The sequence below is a fragment of the Mytilus galloprovincialis genome, chromosome 6 (genome assembly GCF_965363235.1).
Source record: "Mytilus galloprovincialis chromosome 6, xbMytGall1.hap1.1, whole genome shotgun sequence".
Lineage (NCBI taxonomy): Eukaryota > Metazoa > Mollusca > Bivalvia > Mytilida > Mytilidae > Mytilus > Mytilus galloprovincialis.
The window spans coordinates 81,693,622-81,713,918 of NC_134843.1; the positions used below are offsets into that span (position 1 = coordinate 81,693,622).

A 20,297-nucleotide genomic window follows, 5' to 3' on the forward strand; every position below is an offset into this window, starting at 1 on the left:
TAAAACGCAAAATGGCATTAACCTGCCACCATAGTTGTCCACATGTAAACTTCTAGAATTTGTCACCAATATAAGTACATCGCAATCCGTTACTGTTTCAGCAGCCATCGGTGTTTCATGTGTGAATTCTTAAACAAGTATTATTTTTCTCTCGTTTTTAGCAATGTATCACTCTCTACTGTCCTATGAGGGTCCGGATTGGGGGTATTGTTTATTTCTGTATTCTTTAAATTGTTATGTCATTTTTTCTACATTTTATTTATCTTACTCATTATTCTTTCTTTATTTTTCATTTTTGTCATCCCAATATATTTTACTTACTGATGTTTAGTTACATTACGACGTTCATCTCTGATTTATATACTGGTTTCCAATGTAGATGACAAATTTGTGTCATTCATGACAATTAAACAGAATCAACATGATATATGCGATCATTCTTGGATGAAATTAATATTAGTTTAATATTACACTTTTTGAAACCATTCTTATCAATTTTCAATTTCATGTGTTGTTTCCGTATTTGTTATGTTTCATTGCTCATGTGTTGTTTTCGTATATGTAAGCCGCTTGTCTTGAGCCTACTCATTTGATCCGATAACACCCCATATAGCAATAACATTATACTTTTATTGCCATTCATAACTCTTAACAGACCAATTAACAGACCGGGTTTTATACATCCGACCCATTAACAGACCAGGTTTTAAATAAAGATTGATTTATGTCACCAAAATACAGATTTTCGTATAGATTTTTCACACAATGATATCAATATGGTTAACAAGCATAATGCCTTTCTTTTTTCGATGTTCAAAATATTGAATGCAAGTAAATTTAACCAATGTGTCATTTTGTGTACATTTTATGTGTGTAAAATGTGTATAAATTTACTGATGAGTAACCCGCCTTTTCATTTCATAGATCGTACATCGAAGCTAGAAAAATAATAATTACACCTCTGAATTCAGTACATTGAATTGTTTTGTTAGACATGAATACTTGTTATGATGAAAATATATTTAGAAAGTTATACAATGAAACATGCTGAACTTTCATTGATTTTCTCAATAACACATGATTAACAGACTTTAGCCAACCCGATTAACAGACCATCCGCCGATATAGCCGCATACTCAATATAGATTAACCGACCAATCTCTCGGTTAGCCGAGTGTCGACCGTGATATCGGGGCCTTTTATAGCTGACTATGCGGTATGGGCTTTGCTCATTGTTGAAGGCCGTACGATGATCTATAGTTGTTAATGTCTGTGTCATTTTGGTCTCTTGTGGACAGTTGTCTCATTGGCAATCATACCACATCTTCTTTTTTTTTTATATCCATGCATTCGTTTGCTGTGTCTCAGCTATTGATTTTGTATTTGATTAGGGACTTTCCGTTTTGAATTGTCCTTACTGTTCGGTGTTTTTGTTATTTAATGTTTGGTGATTAGTCGAACAATGCTATGTTGATTGGTTAAACATGAAATCGTTTCATGTTGAACAACATAAGATTTCGAAAGGCACGGTATTTAATGCTTTTCAACTTTTTATTTATTTAAGCCTGTCAACTGTTTTAATTGCCGTTTTTTTTAATGAGTTTTCACAACCATTGGGTCAATACAACTGATGATAGACGTTTCGACCCTGAAGTAAAATGAAGAAGTGAAAACGAAGTTAGAAGGAATTATCCAGTTACATCCCTGTCTATACAGTTTTAAACTATTTATGTAACATATTCATGATGTTTCACATTATTATGATGCAATAAAAAACATTTTTCTTTCGTAAAACAAGCAACACAGAAACGGTTTATAACAAAACAATAATATATTTTTAAAAATGTATTATTGGTTTATAGTCATAAGTTAAATAAATAAGACAGTCATTAGCGTGTATTAAATAACAGGTTATTGAAAACTTTCCATACACTGTCAAATTCAGTTATCTAGTTTCTTTTACAGCTATCATTATATAAAATTTACACATACCTCGAGCTTTATTTTAATAACCTGCAATGAGAGATTCTTTTAACGCATATAGAACTATACATATTGTGTTTATTCATGTTGTATGCATCGGTTTTTGGGGAATATCTGGGATAAGTTTTCAACAGAAAGTTTAGTTAATTCATTGGGCGACCTATTCCAACAGAAGGGACTCCTGTCGTAAAATTTTGTACAGTAATACGTTTCAAAATAGAGATTTTTTAAAAGACTCGTTTTCAGTTTTATCAAATGTACGTAATGGATCAACGGTAAAAAATGTATTTTTTTTTTGCCAAATACTGGTTTGCTGAAATAATGCAATAGTAATACCCTCGCTTTAAAAAAAAATGGGGGTTTACTGTTTAACCTCTGTCCGTTGTCCGTCAGTCCGTCCATTCGTCCTTCCGTCAGTTCGACCATCCGTCCATCTGTCTGTTCGACCATCCGTCCATCTGTCTGTTCGACCATCTATCAGGCCGTCCCATGAATATTTTTCGTCGCATCTTTCTCATTAACTAGCCTATAAGGATTTCTAAAATTTGGTTTCAGAGTTTATATAGGTCAGCTGTACCGTGTATTGCGTTTTCCGATTCATCACTCAACAACTTCCTGTTCCATTTCCACATGATAGCCGAGTTGAAAATTTGCGTCACATTATTCTCAGAAACTTCAATAAAAGGATTTCTAAAATTTGCTGTCAGGGTTTATATAAGTCAGCTATATCGTGTGATGCGTTTACCGAACACTTGCATCATTTTACAAATTTTCGTAACATTTTTCTAAGGAACTACAATACAAGGATTTCTGAAATTCGGTTTCAGGGTTTATATAAGTTAGCTATATCGTGTGATGTGTTTTCAGATTCAATAATTTACATCTTCCTTTTTACTATAAAGTTTTAACAGTCGGGTGTATCATAAGTGAGCAGTTGCTCACAGATTCACTTGTTAATCCCGTATTGCAGCAACTGTAATCTACTTTATTTTGTAACAGCAAAAGGCAGTTTGAAAAATTAGGAAGATTTATGGTATCAAACTAAAAATAATTCGTATGATCCTTAGGTAAAATATCTTGATTCCTCGTTTACTGCTGAAATGACAATTAAAAAATTCAGAAAATCTGTGTTAATGTTATAGTCTTGTGTAAATTAGTCAAATGAAACAAAGATCCATTCGAGTTTATTAGATTATTACAAAATTCATACTATTTTTGAACCATTCGTGATAAAATACTGAGATATTGCCATTTGTAATGTTATTTCTCAGCCACAGTGGATTTGATAAAAATGAATCATAAGTGACGTTTCTCTTTGATTAAATAATCTTTTCTCAGGAATTTAGTCAATCTTTTACATTTTTAACTGTCATTTAAAGTTGTCTTATATAACCAAAACCACAACGTTTTCTTTGACATGAATATACTATGCCGTTTACTAAATGTCTTCTTGATTTTAATGTTGATTTTAGTGCTGTAATAAACATATTTTGATAAAGTATATTTTAACCTCCCTTCTAATGATTTTTTTTAGTGAAATATGTATAGTTATTTCCATATGTATTAATAAATATATTCATTTATTCTCTTAGACATTAAAATAGTTAACAATAGGCAAGACGGCATTTAGTCTATACAGTTTGATGTCTTTTTGTTCACGTATCGTCGTCAATATAATGGAATTTGATGCGACAATCATACCAGTGAGAGGTAAAGCTAGCTATAAAACAAGGTTCAATACACCATTTTCTATGTAAGAAAATGCCTGTACCAAGTCCGGTATATTATTTATGACAGTTGTTATCCTTTCGTTTGATGTGTTAAAGCTTTTGAGTTTGCCATTTTATTAGGGACTTTCCGTTATTTTTGCTCGGAGTTATGTATTTTTGTGAAATTCTTTTTAGACCATTGGTGTAAAGTATTTCTAATCTATACCGTTCGTTCAGAAAAAAATAACATGTTCACGATTTTTCTAGATCTACATTTAAAAGGATACGTAATAATTTAAAAGTACGAGATATAATATTTCTGTATTATATTGTTTGCTCCGAAACCAAATATCTTGAGTTTTTAGAAGTTAATTATTTTGCAAACGAGTCTAATTCTTATAGTGATTCCTACAGGAGTCTTTTAATTCCTTCCAAAAACCAAGGAAGTGTCACCAGCAGTGTCATTTTCGCAAAATTACTGTTTATGAAATGTTAAAATATTCACTTAATAATCATTGGATATAATGCTTAAGTTTTGCTATCCAGACATACACTGCCTTAGTCGTATTTGGCATAAGTTTTCGGAATTTCAGTTTTATGTCTTCAACAATCATCCCATTGGTGTAAATGTTTGTTCTCAACTGACCCCATAGTCAATTTGTATGTGCAAGATACGAAATAGTCATTTTACATCTGTGGTATCCTTTATTTGTTGATCGATGGGATAGATACGTTAATACATAGTCAGCTAACTTTGAATTATAGATTACAGGACATCATCCATGTAGCAGAACGTAAATTAAGTTGAAAGATTAAACAGTTATTTTTTCATTCTTTCTACAGGTATAAAGTCCGTCAATATAAAGACAAGAACAATTATCAAACAGAAAAGCACATTTTGTACCATTTGGAACGCCTATTGTTTGTTGAAAAAATTTCCTCCTAACAAAACACATATGTTGTCAAAAAAAACTGTGCACCTTGCTAAAAGGTTCAGATTTGTTTTTGCACATTTGATTTCAGCTCTCCAATTGTGAACTTTCCATTTCTAAGTAGCAACATTCCAGCGGCACCTGCGTACGGGGTATATATCTCCCAATTGATACGATATTCCCGTGCTTGCATTTCCTATCATGATGTTCTTGATAGAGGGTTGCTGCTCACAAGGAAGCTATTAAACCAAGAGTTCGAAATGGTGAAGTTGAAATCATCCCTTCGTAAATTTTACGGACGCCATCACGAGTTGGTTGACCGTTATGGAATAACCGTTTCACAAATGATATCGGATATGTTCCTTACGTCGTAAGTACAATCCCCTTCCCTTTCATGAATGTGACCTACCGAATTAGACTATTTACCGGATTTGTTATCACATAAGCAACACGACGGGTGCCACATGTGGAGCAGGATCTGCTTACCCTTCCGGAGCACCTGAGATCACCCCTAGTTTTTTGGTGGGGTTCGTGTTGTTTATTCTTTAGTTTTCTATGTTGTGTCGTGTGTGCTGTTGTTTTTTGTTTTTTTCATTTTTAGCCATGACGTTGTCAGTTTGTTTTAGATTTATGAGTTTGACTGTCCCTTTGGTATCTTTCGCCCCTCTTTTGTTTATTATCTACAAAGGATGATATGTGCATTTCGTAAACAAGTCGTTTGCATAATAGTTGTATCTATAATAGGTGATTATTTTTATTTTTTGTATTTATACATTTTACATGTATGAATTATTAAAATTAACGGTACCAATTTTCTTGTACCAGATGCGCATTTCAACAATACATGTCTCTTCAGTGATGCTCGTGGCCAAAATATTTGAAATCCAAAGCTTATATAAAAGATGAAGAGCTATAATCCAAAAGGTCCAAAAAGTATAGCCAAATCCGTGAAAGGAATCGGAGCTTGCATGAGGGAGATACATTCCTTGATTTATAATAATTTCTATCATTTTGTAACAGCAAATTTTAATAACTCAAAAATCCGTATTTTCATGCCAATACCGAAGTACTGGTTACTGGGCTGGTGATACCCTCGGGGACTAACAGTCTACCAGCAGAAGCATCGACCCAGTGGTAGTAGTAAAATTAACGGTACCAATTTTATTGCACCAGATGCGCATTTCGACAATACATGTCTCTTCAGTGATGCTCGTGGCCAAAATATTTGAAATCCAAAGCTTATACAAAGATGAAGAGCTATAATCCAAAAGGTCCAAAAAGATAGCCAAATCCGTGAAAGGAATCAGAGCTGTGCATGATATGTGATATGCTTTCCTCCTTTGTTTTGAAAATTTCACAATCAGAAATAACTGTTGTTTCTAGGTTTTGTGGATATTAACTACTTCAAGGGCAACATCCGGTATCACTAAGTTTATTGCTGATGCAATTCCGTCATCTGTTTAATTTTAATGAATTCATGAGATTTAAAGATCGGAAAACTTAACTGTAGCTTCGAACCTGTAGTATGAAAAGAGAAATAACTCAATTATGAAAAATAAAATGACTTTTGTTTAACCAATATCGCTTTAGTTTGTACATTTTCATAAATAACTAGATATTATACATAGAAGTTTTTGTTCATCTTAAATATTTTAAAACTAGTTTACCAAACTTAGACTTGAATCGAGTAACACGCGTTTAATCTTTTTATAACATTATGCATTGGTAATTTACATTTTCTTACCATAAAACGGGTTTGATAAATTAAAATCAAATTCATATTTCATTTTAGTTTCAGTAATATCATATCCAGAATGGAAAGCAGCATATTATTTTTCCGAAAGTGCTTCGGCCATTCCGATGATTGTTTATAACATGCACGTATCATACTTTCAGTTTTTCTATTTCAAAAGAGTTGTGGCTTAAAAATTATCAATGATATAAAAGTGTAAAATTTGAAACAACAAAAATAACAAAAAGAACACAAACAATATTAAAAACCCACACTATGTCATTAACGGATGCTAATTTTTACACCTTGTGTCATAGTAAATGCTTAACACAACATAATCATTATTATAAATGAGTATATGGTTTTTTTTTTTATATAAAATACTAGTTATTTGTACTTCGCAGAAACCCCCAAAAACTTAAGATTACATAAAGGCTGAATGCAACATTTCGTTTTACAAGTAACAAGACAATGGCCAGATTTTGCTTCTGATTGTACATGGACATTTTCCTACTTTCCGCGCCTTCACGATGCAGGCAACTACTTTAATGACAATTGCATTCAACTACTATTGATGTATTGACTATCGGAAACAAATGTTTTTTTTTTCTAGAAGTAAATAAATTATTTAAAGATATGTATACCCGGATATATAGCATTGTTATGAAAAAATATCTTAGGAGTTGATATTGTATTCAACCTTTGATTGGAAAGAAGCAAAAAGAGGTGACGAAGTTGCCCATAAACTTTTCACAATTTAATGCATTTCTCAACAGTGGATTGATATCATTGTCTTGCATGCTGAAAATGATTTTATGGAGTTCCAAAACTGTTAAAACAACCATTTTCCAGTTTTAGTTACAAACACTTAATAGTATACACTTTTGATGTGCCTTATATTCCGTAATCCTTACTTAAGCCCTAAAATACATACCCTTTTATTATTTTATTTATATCTTGAATTATATCTTTAATTTTATAACAAAAATATCAAGTTAGTAAATAGCTGTAAAAATGACCCAAAAAAATCAGTAAATACCAGTAATCACTGAAACAACTAGTAAATACATGTAATTACTAAATTGGCTAGTAATTACAGGTATTTACTGAAATGTTTAGTAATTACGTGTAATTCCTAATTTCACCTATTTACTGTAACATATACATTTAAAGTTAAACCAACTGGTGTACTGATCACGAAAATTTAAAAAGTCTCAAATGAAAGATCGATACTATAGGTTTGAAGAGCATTCGTCAATGTGAAATATAAATTAAAATATTTGATAGGTAAAGGAGGTCTTTTTTTAATTTTTTTTTTAAGTGGCAGGGAAATGCTGATTCGGATTTTAACCTTATTAACTAGGTCTTGAATCGAACAAAATAGGTATAGAATTTGATAAAATCTTGGTAGATGACCTTTCATGCGCTATTGAAATCTTATATGAAAAAAATAATGGGTGTTATGGGCTTCAATATTTTACCCTGTATCGTACGAGTAAAGCCAAGGAGTCCGAACATCTAACACATTTCTTTGTTTCTCTGTTCAGAATGATCATGTGTGTGTTTATTTGTTTAATATTCCTGTAACGAAGTGCTTTTTTTGTGGAAGTTTTTACATTGCAATAAAAGCGGGAGGTAAGGGTAGCCATAACACAAGGTTCAACCTACAATTTTTCTTTAAGTGTCTATATCAAGTTCAAGAATATGGCTGTTGTTATCAACAATCCGTTTCTATGTAAGTTGGCGTTTCTTTATGTTGCATGTAAATGTTTCTTTCGCTCCGTTGTTTTCCTCTTTTAATTGATGCTCTTCCCTTTGTTTTAGTTTTTTACCCGGATTTGTATTCGTTTAATCGATATATGACAATTGAACAGCGGTATACTTATGTTGCCTTAAATAAATGTAAAAAATCAAAATTCAAATCAAGTTTTACTCCGTCACATTATTCGTGTTGCAGCAACAAGTCAAAACCCGTTGTTGGTGATCTATCATATTTGCTTATCGTTATTGTTTTTACAATGATTCAGACTAGTGGTTTTCTTGGTAGAATTGTTTTTCATATTTGTTTTTTGCTATCTTCAAAAATGACAAAATGACTGAATTCATTGCTGGGTCATTATAACGTTCATGGAACATAAACGTACACATTTCTTATTGAAAACATATTGGTTGAATATGGAGTGGAATTCTTTCCACAATTTGTTGGCACTTATATAGGAATGAAATGTGTGCATCTGCTTGTCACCCTCTTCTTAATTTCAGACACTTGTCAAAAACAAGATGATCAAAGAAGTCAGATAAATTAAATTTGCATTCAGATACATTGTTGTTGTAACTTTTCCTGTTGGGATCTATTAATATGTAGAAAACTCGAAATTAAAGAAAAATCAGAAACGGCTTGCGCCGGCTCATTTTAAGACTTTTACCTTGAATACGAATTACTTGTAGTCAACTAAAATTCAAATTCATAATCTATGACAAAAGAGACTATTTTAATTTTGAAACTATCAGCCTCCACCTCCGTAGTAGCAAATACCAACTGCATCTGCATATGGTATATATATTTACACCTCATTCGGTATTCAAGAGATTGCAGCTGTCACTGAAACTTTTAAAAACGTCACCAACCACCAGGGTATGAGCAGAAAGTTGATTAACAAAGGCTATGTCAAAAAACGTCTTGTCCTTTTTCGTTTTTTTAAATTGAGAAATATTCCGTATCAACTACATAAATAATGCATGATTGTCTTGAAGTATGCATTCTAGGTACAGACGTTGTGTAAAATCTGAGTTAAGGTATATAGTATTTCTTAATTTGTTTGTACATATTTAAACATTCATTGGTTAGTCCATTTTGGTAATATCTAATATCCTTTTGACGTGGCTCGGAATATATACCACATTGTGTTATTTTGATATAATTTCTTTTTTTGATTCTTGTCTTTAATTTTTGCGTTTTTGCTTTGCTTGGTTTTTCTTTGTTGACACCAGCTGGGAATGCTTGTACAAAGTCAGATATATAAATAGTTGTCTTCCATTCTTTTGATGTGTTTTGGATTTTATTTTTGCCATTGTAAAAGAACTTTTCGTTTTTAAAATTTTTCTTGCAGTTCGGTATTTTTTCTTCTCCACATTTTCATCATTCTTGATTCGAACTTACAGCTTTTGGGCCTTACATCATTTGTGTAGTGTTTTAATAATAATGAATACAGTGTCCATATATATTAGCACATCAAACTTTCAAAATTATAGCCTTTAAAGGACGACTTTAATTGTTTTTGCTTATTATCTCTAAAACATTAGTAGTAAAATAATGTTAAATACCAACTTGTTTAAGCAGTCATTTTCAATCTTACAATAATGAATAGTATCGTGGACAATTAGAGTTGTCTGTCTTTTAACAGTTATTTCTTTTCCTTTAAATTCAAGAACAAGAATGAACGGAATATCAATGCTTCAATTTATAAAAAAAATATGTGGCTAAAAATGTCATCAATAGTTAGGTACCAGGATTATAGTTTAATAGGCCAGACGAGCGTTTCGTCTACATAAGACTCATCAGTGACGCTCAGACAAAAAAAAACCCAAACAAGTACAAAGTTGAAGAGCACTGAGGACCCAAAATTCCAAAAAGTTGTGCCAAATACGCCTAAGATAATCTTATCTGTTTGAGTTTAACCAAATAGAAAAACTTACAGAAGCATTCCTACACTTGACCATCTATATAGGTTATTGCCGCTAGTGCCGAAAATGAATTAACCATTTGAAGGCAGTCATCAAGCCAAAAAGATATCTTTATGGCTTATAAAGCAAATAAAGAAAGTCATGAAATAAAAAAAACCCAAGATGGAACCTCTTACATTTAATAACCTGTAGCCCTTTTCAAAAAAATGTTAAGTGTAAAATTTATCGTAAGTCTAAAATATTTCTTAACAATTCAACAAAATATTTTTATCGTAAGATTAATTTTACACTTAATATTTTTTGTGAAAAGGGCTACTGATTGTGCACCAATTTATTTATTCATTTCATTAATTCCTCTAATTAGAGAATGGGTGTTTTAAACCTTCTCGTCATTAAGTCCGTAGTTATTCTTTGTCTAATTAGATCTCATTCCACACATCCTTATTTAAAAGTAAATCTATTGACCAATGCAGAACAATAGGAATGCCGAAAACAACTCATTTATTACTCAAATATTTGCAGGAATTTACAAATGAATTGAAGATGTAGTATATGATGATGATAGATAAAATGTCTTACTTCTGTCTGTTGTTCAAAGTCTCCTATTATATTGGACTGCAGATGTTACCAAGTGTACATAGCACAGTCTTTTCAATGCTTTTATGTCAGATTTTTGGAGTTCGACTAAAGGCTCCCTAATCAAGATATATTTTAAAAAAGATTTGTTCGTCTCATTCATTTAGTTAAGCAACAATTTCAAAGGACAATGTTCTACTATAAAGATCCTCCAAACACTTAACATTTCCAATGCAAGCTAGGATGGAACATACATGTCTGTACATATCTTTTAATATTTGGTAAGCATGGTTTGGCACGGAAAAAAGTTTGGGAAAAATAGAGCACTACGTATTTCGAAGCATTTTGAAAATGCACACTCCTGCCAAAGACGCAGTTTTACGAAGATTTTTGAAACGTTTGACACATTGACTTTTAGAGGTATGTGTATAAGAACGGACCCTCAAACCTTTTTTAGAATTCTGAATCATTTAGACAAAACACATACATATGGTAAAATTCGGAGGATTTTTGACTTCGTTTAGGAACTGTCTATGGCGTGGTTCGTGTTGCTTAGTCTTAAGTTTTCTTTGTTGTTTTATGTGTACTATTATTTGTTTGTTTTTGTTTTTTTTAGCCATGGCGTTGTTAGTATATTTTTGATTTATGAGTCTGACTGTTCCTTTGGTATATTTCGCCCCTTTTTTTACAAATTAATGTTTAGTTCGCTAAAGTATGGCCATTTAGCCGCTCAAATATTTAAACATCACGTCAGATGTTTGGTTTTACGCATGTCTAAATACAGAAAAACACCTCAGACGTACCATATTATTTAGTGTGTTATTCATTGTCATTGCTATGCACCTCTTGTCTCAATAACTCACCATTGTTTTGTTATTAAAATGTCCTGTACCAAGTCAGGAAAATTACCATTGTTATATAATAGTTCGTTTCTGTGTGTGTTAAATTTAATGTTGTGTTTCTGTTGTGTTTCTGTTGTGTCGTAGTTCTCTTATTTTTGATGTGTTTCCCTCAGTTTTAGTTTGTAACCCGGATTTGGTTTTTTTCTCAACCGATTTATGAATATTGAACAGCGGTATACTACTGTCGCCTTTATTTATTCATTGTTTACATATTCATATTCACAAATAATACCTTTAGCCTTGACTTAACAGCTTTGTTAATGAAATATCTTAGTACAGTTGTGTTACTCGAAAGTTTTACTTGTTTACTCTTTTGAAATGTACATCATCTTGATAAATGTTTTCTTTCATTGTAGATGCTTTTTGTGAAAAAAAAAAAGATTAGGGAAAATCTGTTTTCTCTTTTCCATTTTAAAGTCATCCAAAATAGAACTTAATTTAGTTTCGAAATGGTCCTTTTAAATGTTTGTATGGAAGATTGAATGGCCAAGAGAGCAATTGATTCTCATTTCTTGGCATTTAATAAGCATTAAAAGAAAATACATTGTCAATACCGATACATCACAGTGTAATCATTGAATGTGCAGTGACTGAATTACTGAATTGATTAAAAGGTGCAAGAAATAGAAAATAAATACATTTGTTGTATTGTTTTCTTCAATATCAAAGTATTTGATATTACTTTATCCAATAGTTGAACATAAGAAAACCATGATATAATCATAACAAAATAATACGTATATTGCAACAAATCTGATGACATTTAAACGGTACAAACTCATCAAAAATACCAAACGAAACATTGTCTGTTAATTGTTTTGATTTCAGGCATCACATTTTCAATTTTAACTGGTTATTATTATGCCGTTTAATTGACCATAATATAAAGCATCCAATTCATAAAGGGCATTACCAAAAATATCCGTTTACAGAAATATGCTGTCAAATTTTATCCAATTGAAGTTCATGAACAATGCGTTGTTTATACACGTTTATAAATTCATCATAGGTAGCAGGGTCAAAATATTATACGCAAGACGTGTATTCCGTCAAAAATATCTTTTCAGTGACGCTCAAATAAAGAAAATGAGCATTGCGAACCAGTGGTCGAAAGTTTGTCCAAATACCGTTAATTTATAGTAAAACTAAACCACTCAATAATTCAAAATATATTCATCTGTTTGTTAAATTTATTAAATGCTTTTAGGTCCCAATGAAAACACAAAAAGAAGCATTCAATTCTAAACAAAGCCATTAACTCATTTTTCACTTAATATCTTAATAATTTATTTAAATAGATGTTCATAATTCATTAATTTGCAGGTATTTTAAAACCAAATATAGAAAACTTACCATCAAACAAAGACCATTTAGTGTCAAGAATGACAGTAATGAGTCGATATTTATTGATTTAGATAATAACGACGGTCATCTAGTCGTTTTATCTTTATTGAATACCAGCATTTTATGAAACATAAAAAATAAATACGAGATACAAAACAAATCATTATTTATAATTAAAGAAGCGTATTAGTGCCAGACAAACTGTTTGGAAAATTTCGTCCTATGTTTGCGAAATAAAACCATAACTCAAACTAAAATCTAACCAGTTTTGTTTTGCCATACCGAAACCCAACTTGACATCCTTTATTCCAGTGTTAATTTTAATTCTTTGTCCATTATAATATAACAAAGTTTTAAGCGTTCATCACTATCACATTGGATATTTCAAGCATAATATGTTGAGTAGTTTATATGAAATATGGTCAACATTTCTACGTCATGGGTAGACTTTGATTTCTTCAACACCAGATATATCATGAATCTGATGTGTGTCCAGTGACACAGATATTTGTCGTCTGCCAGGCTTTTTCGGCGTCAGCTCTAAAATAGCTGCCCATTCTTGATGTGAACCAATATTGCTGAAATATATAGAGAACATTTAATTCACTGCCACAACTATAGTAGTTTGAAATTCTTAATTAGCAACCATTTGTTTTAAGCATCGAATTGAGCATCTCCAAATAATCTATACATATTAACGTATTGTGTTTAGCAGCCTTCATTGCGATCCAAAAAGTATGTGTACTTGTGAAAAAATGAAGTATGTATTTTTACCTTAAGTTGAATTGTTCTTCAGCATCTAATCCAGGTCCTTCCACAGTTAAAACACAGTTAGCTAAACGAGCTGGCAATGGATTGACAAAAGACAATCGACATTTAAATGGATGTCCTACACGCATGTTGTTATCAAGTACCTGAATTAACATAATAATACTTATAAGAAAATGTGGTATGATTGCCAATGATACATATTGCACAATGACCTCTTAGACGTCTAAAGTAATACGTTTTATCTATATAACAATGAATTTTAATACTACTAGATCTATAACACCAGATTCAATCCATCATTTTCTCATAAGGAATAAGTCAGAAAATTACCATTCGTCTGATGTCTTTGAGCTTTTGATACTGCCATTTGATTAGGGAATTACCTGTTACTTTATTTTTTTCAAATGCAATGTTTGTAAGACCAATATTCAAACATGATAAACAGTTGTTCACTTGATTCAGAACTCTTATGTTTTTTTCAAAAGAATAATTAAAACAAAAGAAAGATAATTTGATAGTTTAAGAAAATAAAACCCAATAGACCTATGCATTAGAAGTCGTCATCAATAGACAGATTTCAATACAATATTCCGACCTTTAAAGTACATGTGTGCCAAATCTATAAAAGCTGTGATAAATTGAACAGAAACAATCAAAGATCTGCTATTAACATCCAGTATCTCACATAATGACAAACATTAAGATATGAGAACTTCTGTCGAGTTTCCTGAATTGAGCATTAGCTCTACATAACTGATAATTGTAGGTATTGATGGTTGCATATTCATTATTAAAACACTGCGACAAAATAATCAAATATGTAAAAAGCTCTATGTGCTCTATGCGCTTGACTGAAAAGACTATAAAAAGACAACATTATACGTGTACTAATTACACCATTACATTTTATCCTTCTTTACCAGAAGGCACTTTTTTGTATGACTTGATTTGAAAACAGAATTTCCAGGAAATCACAGTGCTGCTCTGTAAAATTAGGTGATCTATATCCAGGCAATTACAGTACTACACTTTACAAGTAATCTTAAATTTATCTTATAATCACCTCTACTTGAATATCAGGTTTTCGAAGTCTAAAATCGTCTTGGAATGCCTGTATATGACCTGTTTCTTCTACCTGAACAACTGCTGACACTTTCATGGCCATTTGCTCACTAATTTTAGGTAGATAATCCAAAAACTTAACCTCCAACGACGATTCTCCCTCTAAAATGATGAAAAATTCATCTAATAACATATTGCTAACGGCACAGAACACAGAGGAAAACGTTTTAATTTTTTTCTGTGATTTTCAAATTAATATATTTTATAAATAATCTATTAATGTTGAATGTTGTTGTTTACCTTCAAATATTGTTTTTGTGTAATCTCACCTGTTCTAGGGGCAAGCTGCGTTGAAAAGGAATATTCCTTCACAACATCCTGTTTGACACCAATATATGAAACAGTCTCGCATACAATTTTCCCTTTAAGAGTCCTCATTTGGTCACCGATATTGCGGAAAGTTAATGAAACTTTAAAATCTTTCCCAATTAAAATGTAATCTCTGTGTTCAAAGCCACCAAATATAACATCCTATGGAGAGAAGAAACAAAATAAACAATTAGATAATGTAATATCCAAAGATCTTCTGAATATAGATTAACTTAGAAAACGGGAAATTTATGAATAATTGATCAAAACTTGCACTTAGTCAAGTATCAGTATTTGATATTGTTGTACATTATAAAATAACCTTGTTTTTGTAAGATGTGAAAATGAAGATCGTGTACATCATTTTTATTTTTTAATAAAAAGTTACATGATCGATAATTCCTGTGGTTGTATTGGCCATTTTTCGTTCATTGACATCAATTTAGTTTGATACATTGATTATAAAACATAACATAAATGCACTTCCATTTACCGAATTGCGGAGTTCATTTCAACTATATTTGATACAAATACGCAGTGTTTAAACCATTATAGTCCGTTTGACTTCTATAAATCTTCAAAAAATAATTCTTAAAAATTCATTTTTAAAGATAAATATTTTTTTTCTTCATGTATGTTAATGTATGATATATACGAACTCTGACTATGCATATCATAATTACAAACCTATAATCAAGAAAGTTACTCATTAGGTCTCTATGTTACTTCAATTTATTTTAATATAAAATACTCAATGGAGTATGTATGAGTAGTGTAACAGCCTTCCATTCAAAACAAAAACATTAGACATGTGCTCTAAACCTGTTTTATTGTACCATGTGACTTTACTCATTTAAATAACTCTGGTCATGTGATTACTGAGCTTTCTGTATTCAATGAGAAATACAAAAGCATGCACACATGACCAGAGTTATTTAAATGAGTAAAGTCACATGGTACAATGAAACAGGTTAAGAGCACATGTCTAATGTTTTTGTTTTGAATGGAAGGCTGTTACACTACTCATACGTACTCCATTGAGTATTTTATATTAAAATAAATTGAAGTAACATAGAGACCTAATGAGTAACTTTCTTGATTATAGGTTTAAAATTATGATATTCATAGTCAGAGTTCGTATATATCATACATTAACATACATGAAGAAAAAAAATATTTATCTTTAAAAATGAATTTTTAAGAATTATTTTTTGAAGATTTATAGAAGTCAAACGGACTATAAACACAACAGAAAAAAACAGGATTAATATTAGTTTCTTGACATCACATCAAAGTAATTACTTTAAAAATTTCTATGTTAATATGCAAGTGTCTGAGACTTAAAGAAATTCAATGTGAGGTAATTTTTCATGGTATTACTAAATATGTTCTGTTTAATATTATTATATTTCATGAGCTACAGGATTAACATCAACCTATATTAAAACGTTTAGATCAAACATTAGGACAATCAGAGAAGGAAAAGAGTCCATCAGAAAATCCAAAGTCATTTAAAAAAATCGTTTCGTGACGGCAAAAAAAGAGGATATATATTGACTAGCCGTTTATCTATGAATAATCACATTACATGAATGTTTGATAAGATCCCATTATTTTTATTTGCAGAGAGCAATTGTGATGCTTTCAATATCAACAATTACCTTATCCAAATACAATGCAACATATTTGACTGCCCTAACCATTATAAATAAAAATAAGTCTTGATTTACTCGTATTGCCACTGTTATAGCATAAACATGTATGAGATAAATAGAGACATAATTAATTGAAATTTTGTATTTGCACCAGATGAACGTTTAGTCCACAAAAAACCTCATCAGTGACGCTCGAATCAAAGAAAAGCAAAATGAGAGACGAAATATTACAAGGGATATTAAAACTTTTAATTGAAGACAAACTGACAACGCCGTGTCAAAACCATGCAAACTTATAACGACCAAAAAGACACACAAAAAGTCCACAAAACCCAACATTAAAAACCGACGATCGAAGGTTTGGCAGATCCGACTCCGTATGTGACATCCATCGTGTTGCAAACGTCAATACACATTCGGTGATCTAACATTTGAGGGATAGAGGACGGGATTGCAAAATGTTCGTTGTTATCTGAGAAAAACATTAAAGCATAGTCCATAAACTCGTGATGGTGTCCGTAAAGTGTTTTGCATGGAGTTAAACTTCTACTAGTAGAGCCCTTGCTTTGATAGCTTTTTTTTGCACCAATACACGGTCGTATTTCCTTTTTCTAATACATACATACATTAAAAATCAAACATTTGAAATAAAATGGAAACGTACACTGCGAATGCACAATATTCAACCGTCAACCTTTTATTCAAAACCTTATTATATTGTATGAATATAGCGAGATTTTATCTTTATTAATATATATTACTTGCGTGTGTCATAACTGGGCCACTAACCACGTGTGATACGGTGCTTTTTGTCCGCAATTCGCTTTTTGTCCGCTTTTGCTTTTTGTCCGATAATTTTGCTTTTTGTCCGAAACTTTTGCGTTGTCCGTTGCTGTTTGTCCGATTATTTTGCTTTTTGTCCGAAACTTTTGCTTTTTGTCCGTTGCTTTTTATCCGTTTTGCCTTTTGTCCGATTATTTTGCTTTTTGTCCGAAACTTTTGCTTTTTGTCCGTTGCTTTTTGTCCGTTTTGCTTTTTGTCCGATAATTTTGCTTTATGTCCGATATAAAATGTGTATATTTTTGGCAGGTTTCATTTTGAACTTCAAAATACCATGTCCTTTTAGGAGTTAAATACAGACCATACTCACATTATAAATGATTTGTACATGAAATTTCATGTCTTTTACAATATATCGCATTACCTCTAAAATGGCTCGAAGCACTAATATCCTAGACCCGTAGGTGTTGGTCAACAGAGGGCAAGGGGAATACTCTTGTATATCCCTAAGTCTAAAAAACAACTATTGAAAGCTGGCTAAACTAAGACATACTCCAGGTAGGCCATTATACCAGAAGAAGAGGTAGTCAAACCCTTATAAATGGCTTATAGCACTTATGTCCTGGATCTACACGAGTTTATCAGCAACGAATTAAAAGGGGCATGAGTTTCGCCGGTATATCACGAAGTAAAAATAAACCTCATTATTGCCAGCTCTTCAAACTAAGAGATTCTCCACGTTGGCCATTATACCAGAGATATAGGTAGGCAGTGCCTCTTAAATGGTCTATGGGCCATGGCACTTATGTCCTCGACCTGTACGAGTTGGTCAGAAGAGGGTAAGGGGAATACTCTAGTATATCACACAGTCCACCAAAAATAGTGACGGCTGCCCAAACTAAGACATTTTTAGGTGCGCCCTTATACTAGATGTTGGAGTAGTCATTCTCTTAAAAATGGCTCATAGCACTTATGCTATAGACCCGAACGAGTTTGTCAACAATGAGTTAAAAGGGGGATGAATTAGCCCGGTATATAACGAAGTTGAAATAAACTGTTTCCCGCTGGCTAAACTAAGAAATTATCCACGCGGGCCATAATATGAGAGGTAGAGGAAGGGATTGCCTCTATAAAATGACCATGAGCACGTATGACCTAGACCCGTACGAGTTAGTCAGCAAAGTGTAAGGTTGGTACCCTAGTATATAATAAAGTCGAACTAAACTATTGCTGGATGGCTAAGAGATTCTCCGCGTGGCCATGATACCAGAGGTAGAGGTTGTCATTGCCTCTAAAATGGCCTAAATCACTTATTCCCTAGAGAAGTACGCGGTATCATCAAAGGGTTTAAAAGGGAGTTGGAACCTCTGTTTACAAAGAAGTCGAAATAAATTATTGCCGGCTTGCTTAAGTACGAGATTCTCCAAGTTGGCTATTAATCCTAGGTTAAATGTGTACATTGCCTTTTAAATGGCTGATAAAACTAACGCCCTAGACCTGTACGAGTTTGTCAGCAAAAGGTTAAAGGGGGGATGCGATGCCTCTTTTTACAACGAAAATATAAATTAAGCCGACTGGCCTAACTAAGAGATTCTATACGCGGGGTATTATATCAGAGGATGAGGTAGGCATTACCTCTAACATAGCCATAACACGTATGTCCCAGACCCGTGTAAGTTAATCAGCAAAGGGTAAGGGGGTACCTAAGTATATCACAAAGTCGAAATAAACTATTGCTGGCTGGCTAAACGAAGAGATTCTCCACATGGGCCATGATACCAGAGGTAGAAGTGGCCATAGCCTCAAAAATGGCCACTTATGCCGTAGACCCGTACCAGTGCTTCGGCAAAGTGTTAAAAGGGGGAGGTGGTATCTATGTTTACAACGAAGTCGAAATGAATTATTGCCGGCTGGTCAAACAAAGAAATTCTCAACATAGGCCATTATAACAAAGGTAGTGGTGGACATTGCATCTAAAATGGTCCATACTTCTTATTCCATTGATCTGTACGAGTTTGTCAGCAAAGGGTAAGGAGGGTACCCTGGTATATAACAAAGTCGAAATAAACTATTGCCGGATGGCCAAAAATAAAAGATGATCCACGTTTATCATGATACCAGAGGTAGAGGTGGGCCTTGCCTTTAAAATGGTTTATAGCACTTATGCCAGCAAAAGGAAAGGAGGGTATTCTAGTATATCGCAAAGTCGTTATGAAATATTGCCGGCTGTTCAAACTACGAGATTCACCACATGGGCCATGCTACCAGAGGTATAGGTGGTCATTGCCTTTAAAATAGCCTATAGCACTTATATGGCATATACCCGTACGAGTTTGTCAGTAAAGAGCTAAAATGAGGAGGTGGTACCTCTGTTCACATTAAAGTCAAAATAACTGTAGCCGGTAGGCCAAAATCCGGGATTCTCTACGTGGATCATTATACCAGAGGTAGAGGTTTATTTCGACTTCGTTGTAAACAAAGGTAACACCTTTTATTTTTAACCCCTTGCAGGCAAAATCGTACAGGTCTTTGGAATTAGTGTTATATGCCATTTTAAAGGCAATTACCATATCTATCTCTTGTAAAATGGCCTACGTGGAGAACCTCTTAGTTTGGCCAGCCGGCAATACTTTATTTCGACTTTGTTGTAAACAGAGGTACCATCTCCCCCTTTTGATTCATTATTGTCAAACTCGTACGGGTCAAGGGCATAATTGCTATAAGAAATTTGTATGGCAATGCCCTCCTCTATCTCTGGTAAAATGGCCTACGTGGAGAATCTTTTAGTTTGGCCAGCC

At 32.6% G+C, this 20,297-nt stretch overlaps 1 protein-coding gene across 4 annotated transcripts in view; it reads right to left on the reverse strand.

Moving 5' to 3' along the window:
• Window positions 1–12,020: 12,020 nt before the first annotated feature.
• The window catches only part of LOC143080490 (protein-glutamine gamma-glutamyltransferase K-like), an 84,115-nt gene continuing 75,838 nt past the window's right edge, over window positions 12,021–20,297 (reverse strand). For all 4 annotated transcript variants that reach the window (XM_076256348.1, XM_076256347.1, XM_076256349.1 and 1 more), the window contains 4 exons: window positions 15,025–15,226; window positions 14,697–14,857; window positions 13,637–13,776; window positions 12,021–13,440 (listed from right to left, as the gene is read on the reverse strand). In XM_076256348.1, the coding sequence (XP_076112463.1) occupies window positions 13,299–13,440; window positions 13,637–13,776; window positions 14,697–14,857; window positions 15,025–15,226 (645 nt within the window). In that variant the 3' untranslated portion in view covers window positions 12,021–13,298. The remainder of the gene's footprint in view (window positions 13,441–13,636; window positions 13,777–14,696; window positions 14,858–15,024; window positions 15,227–20,297) is intronic.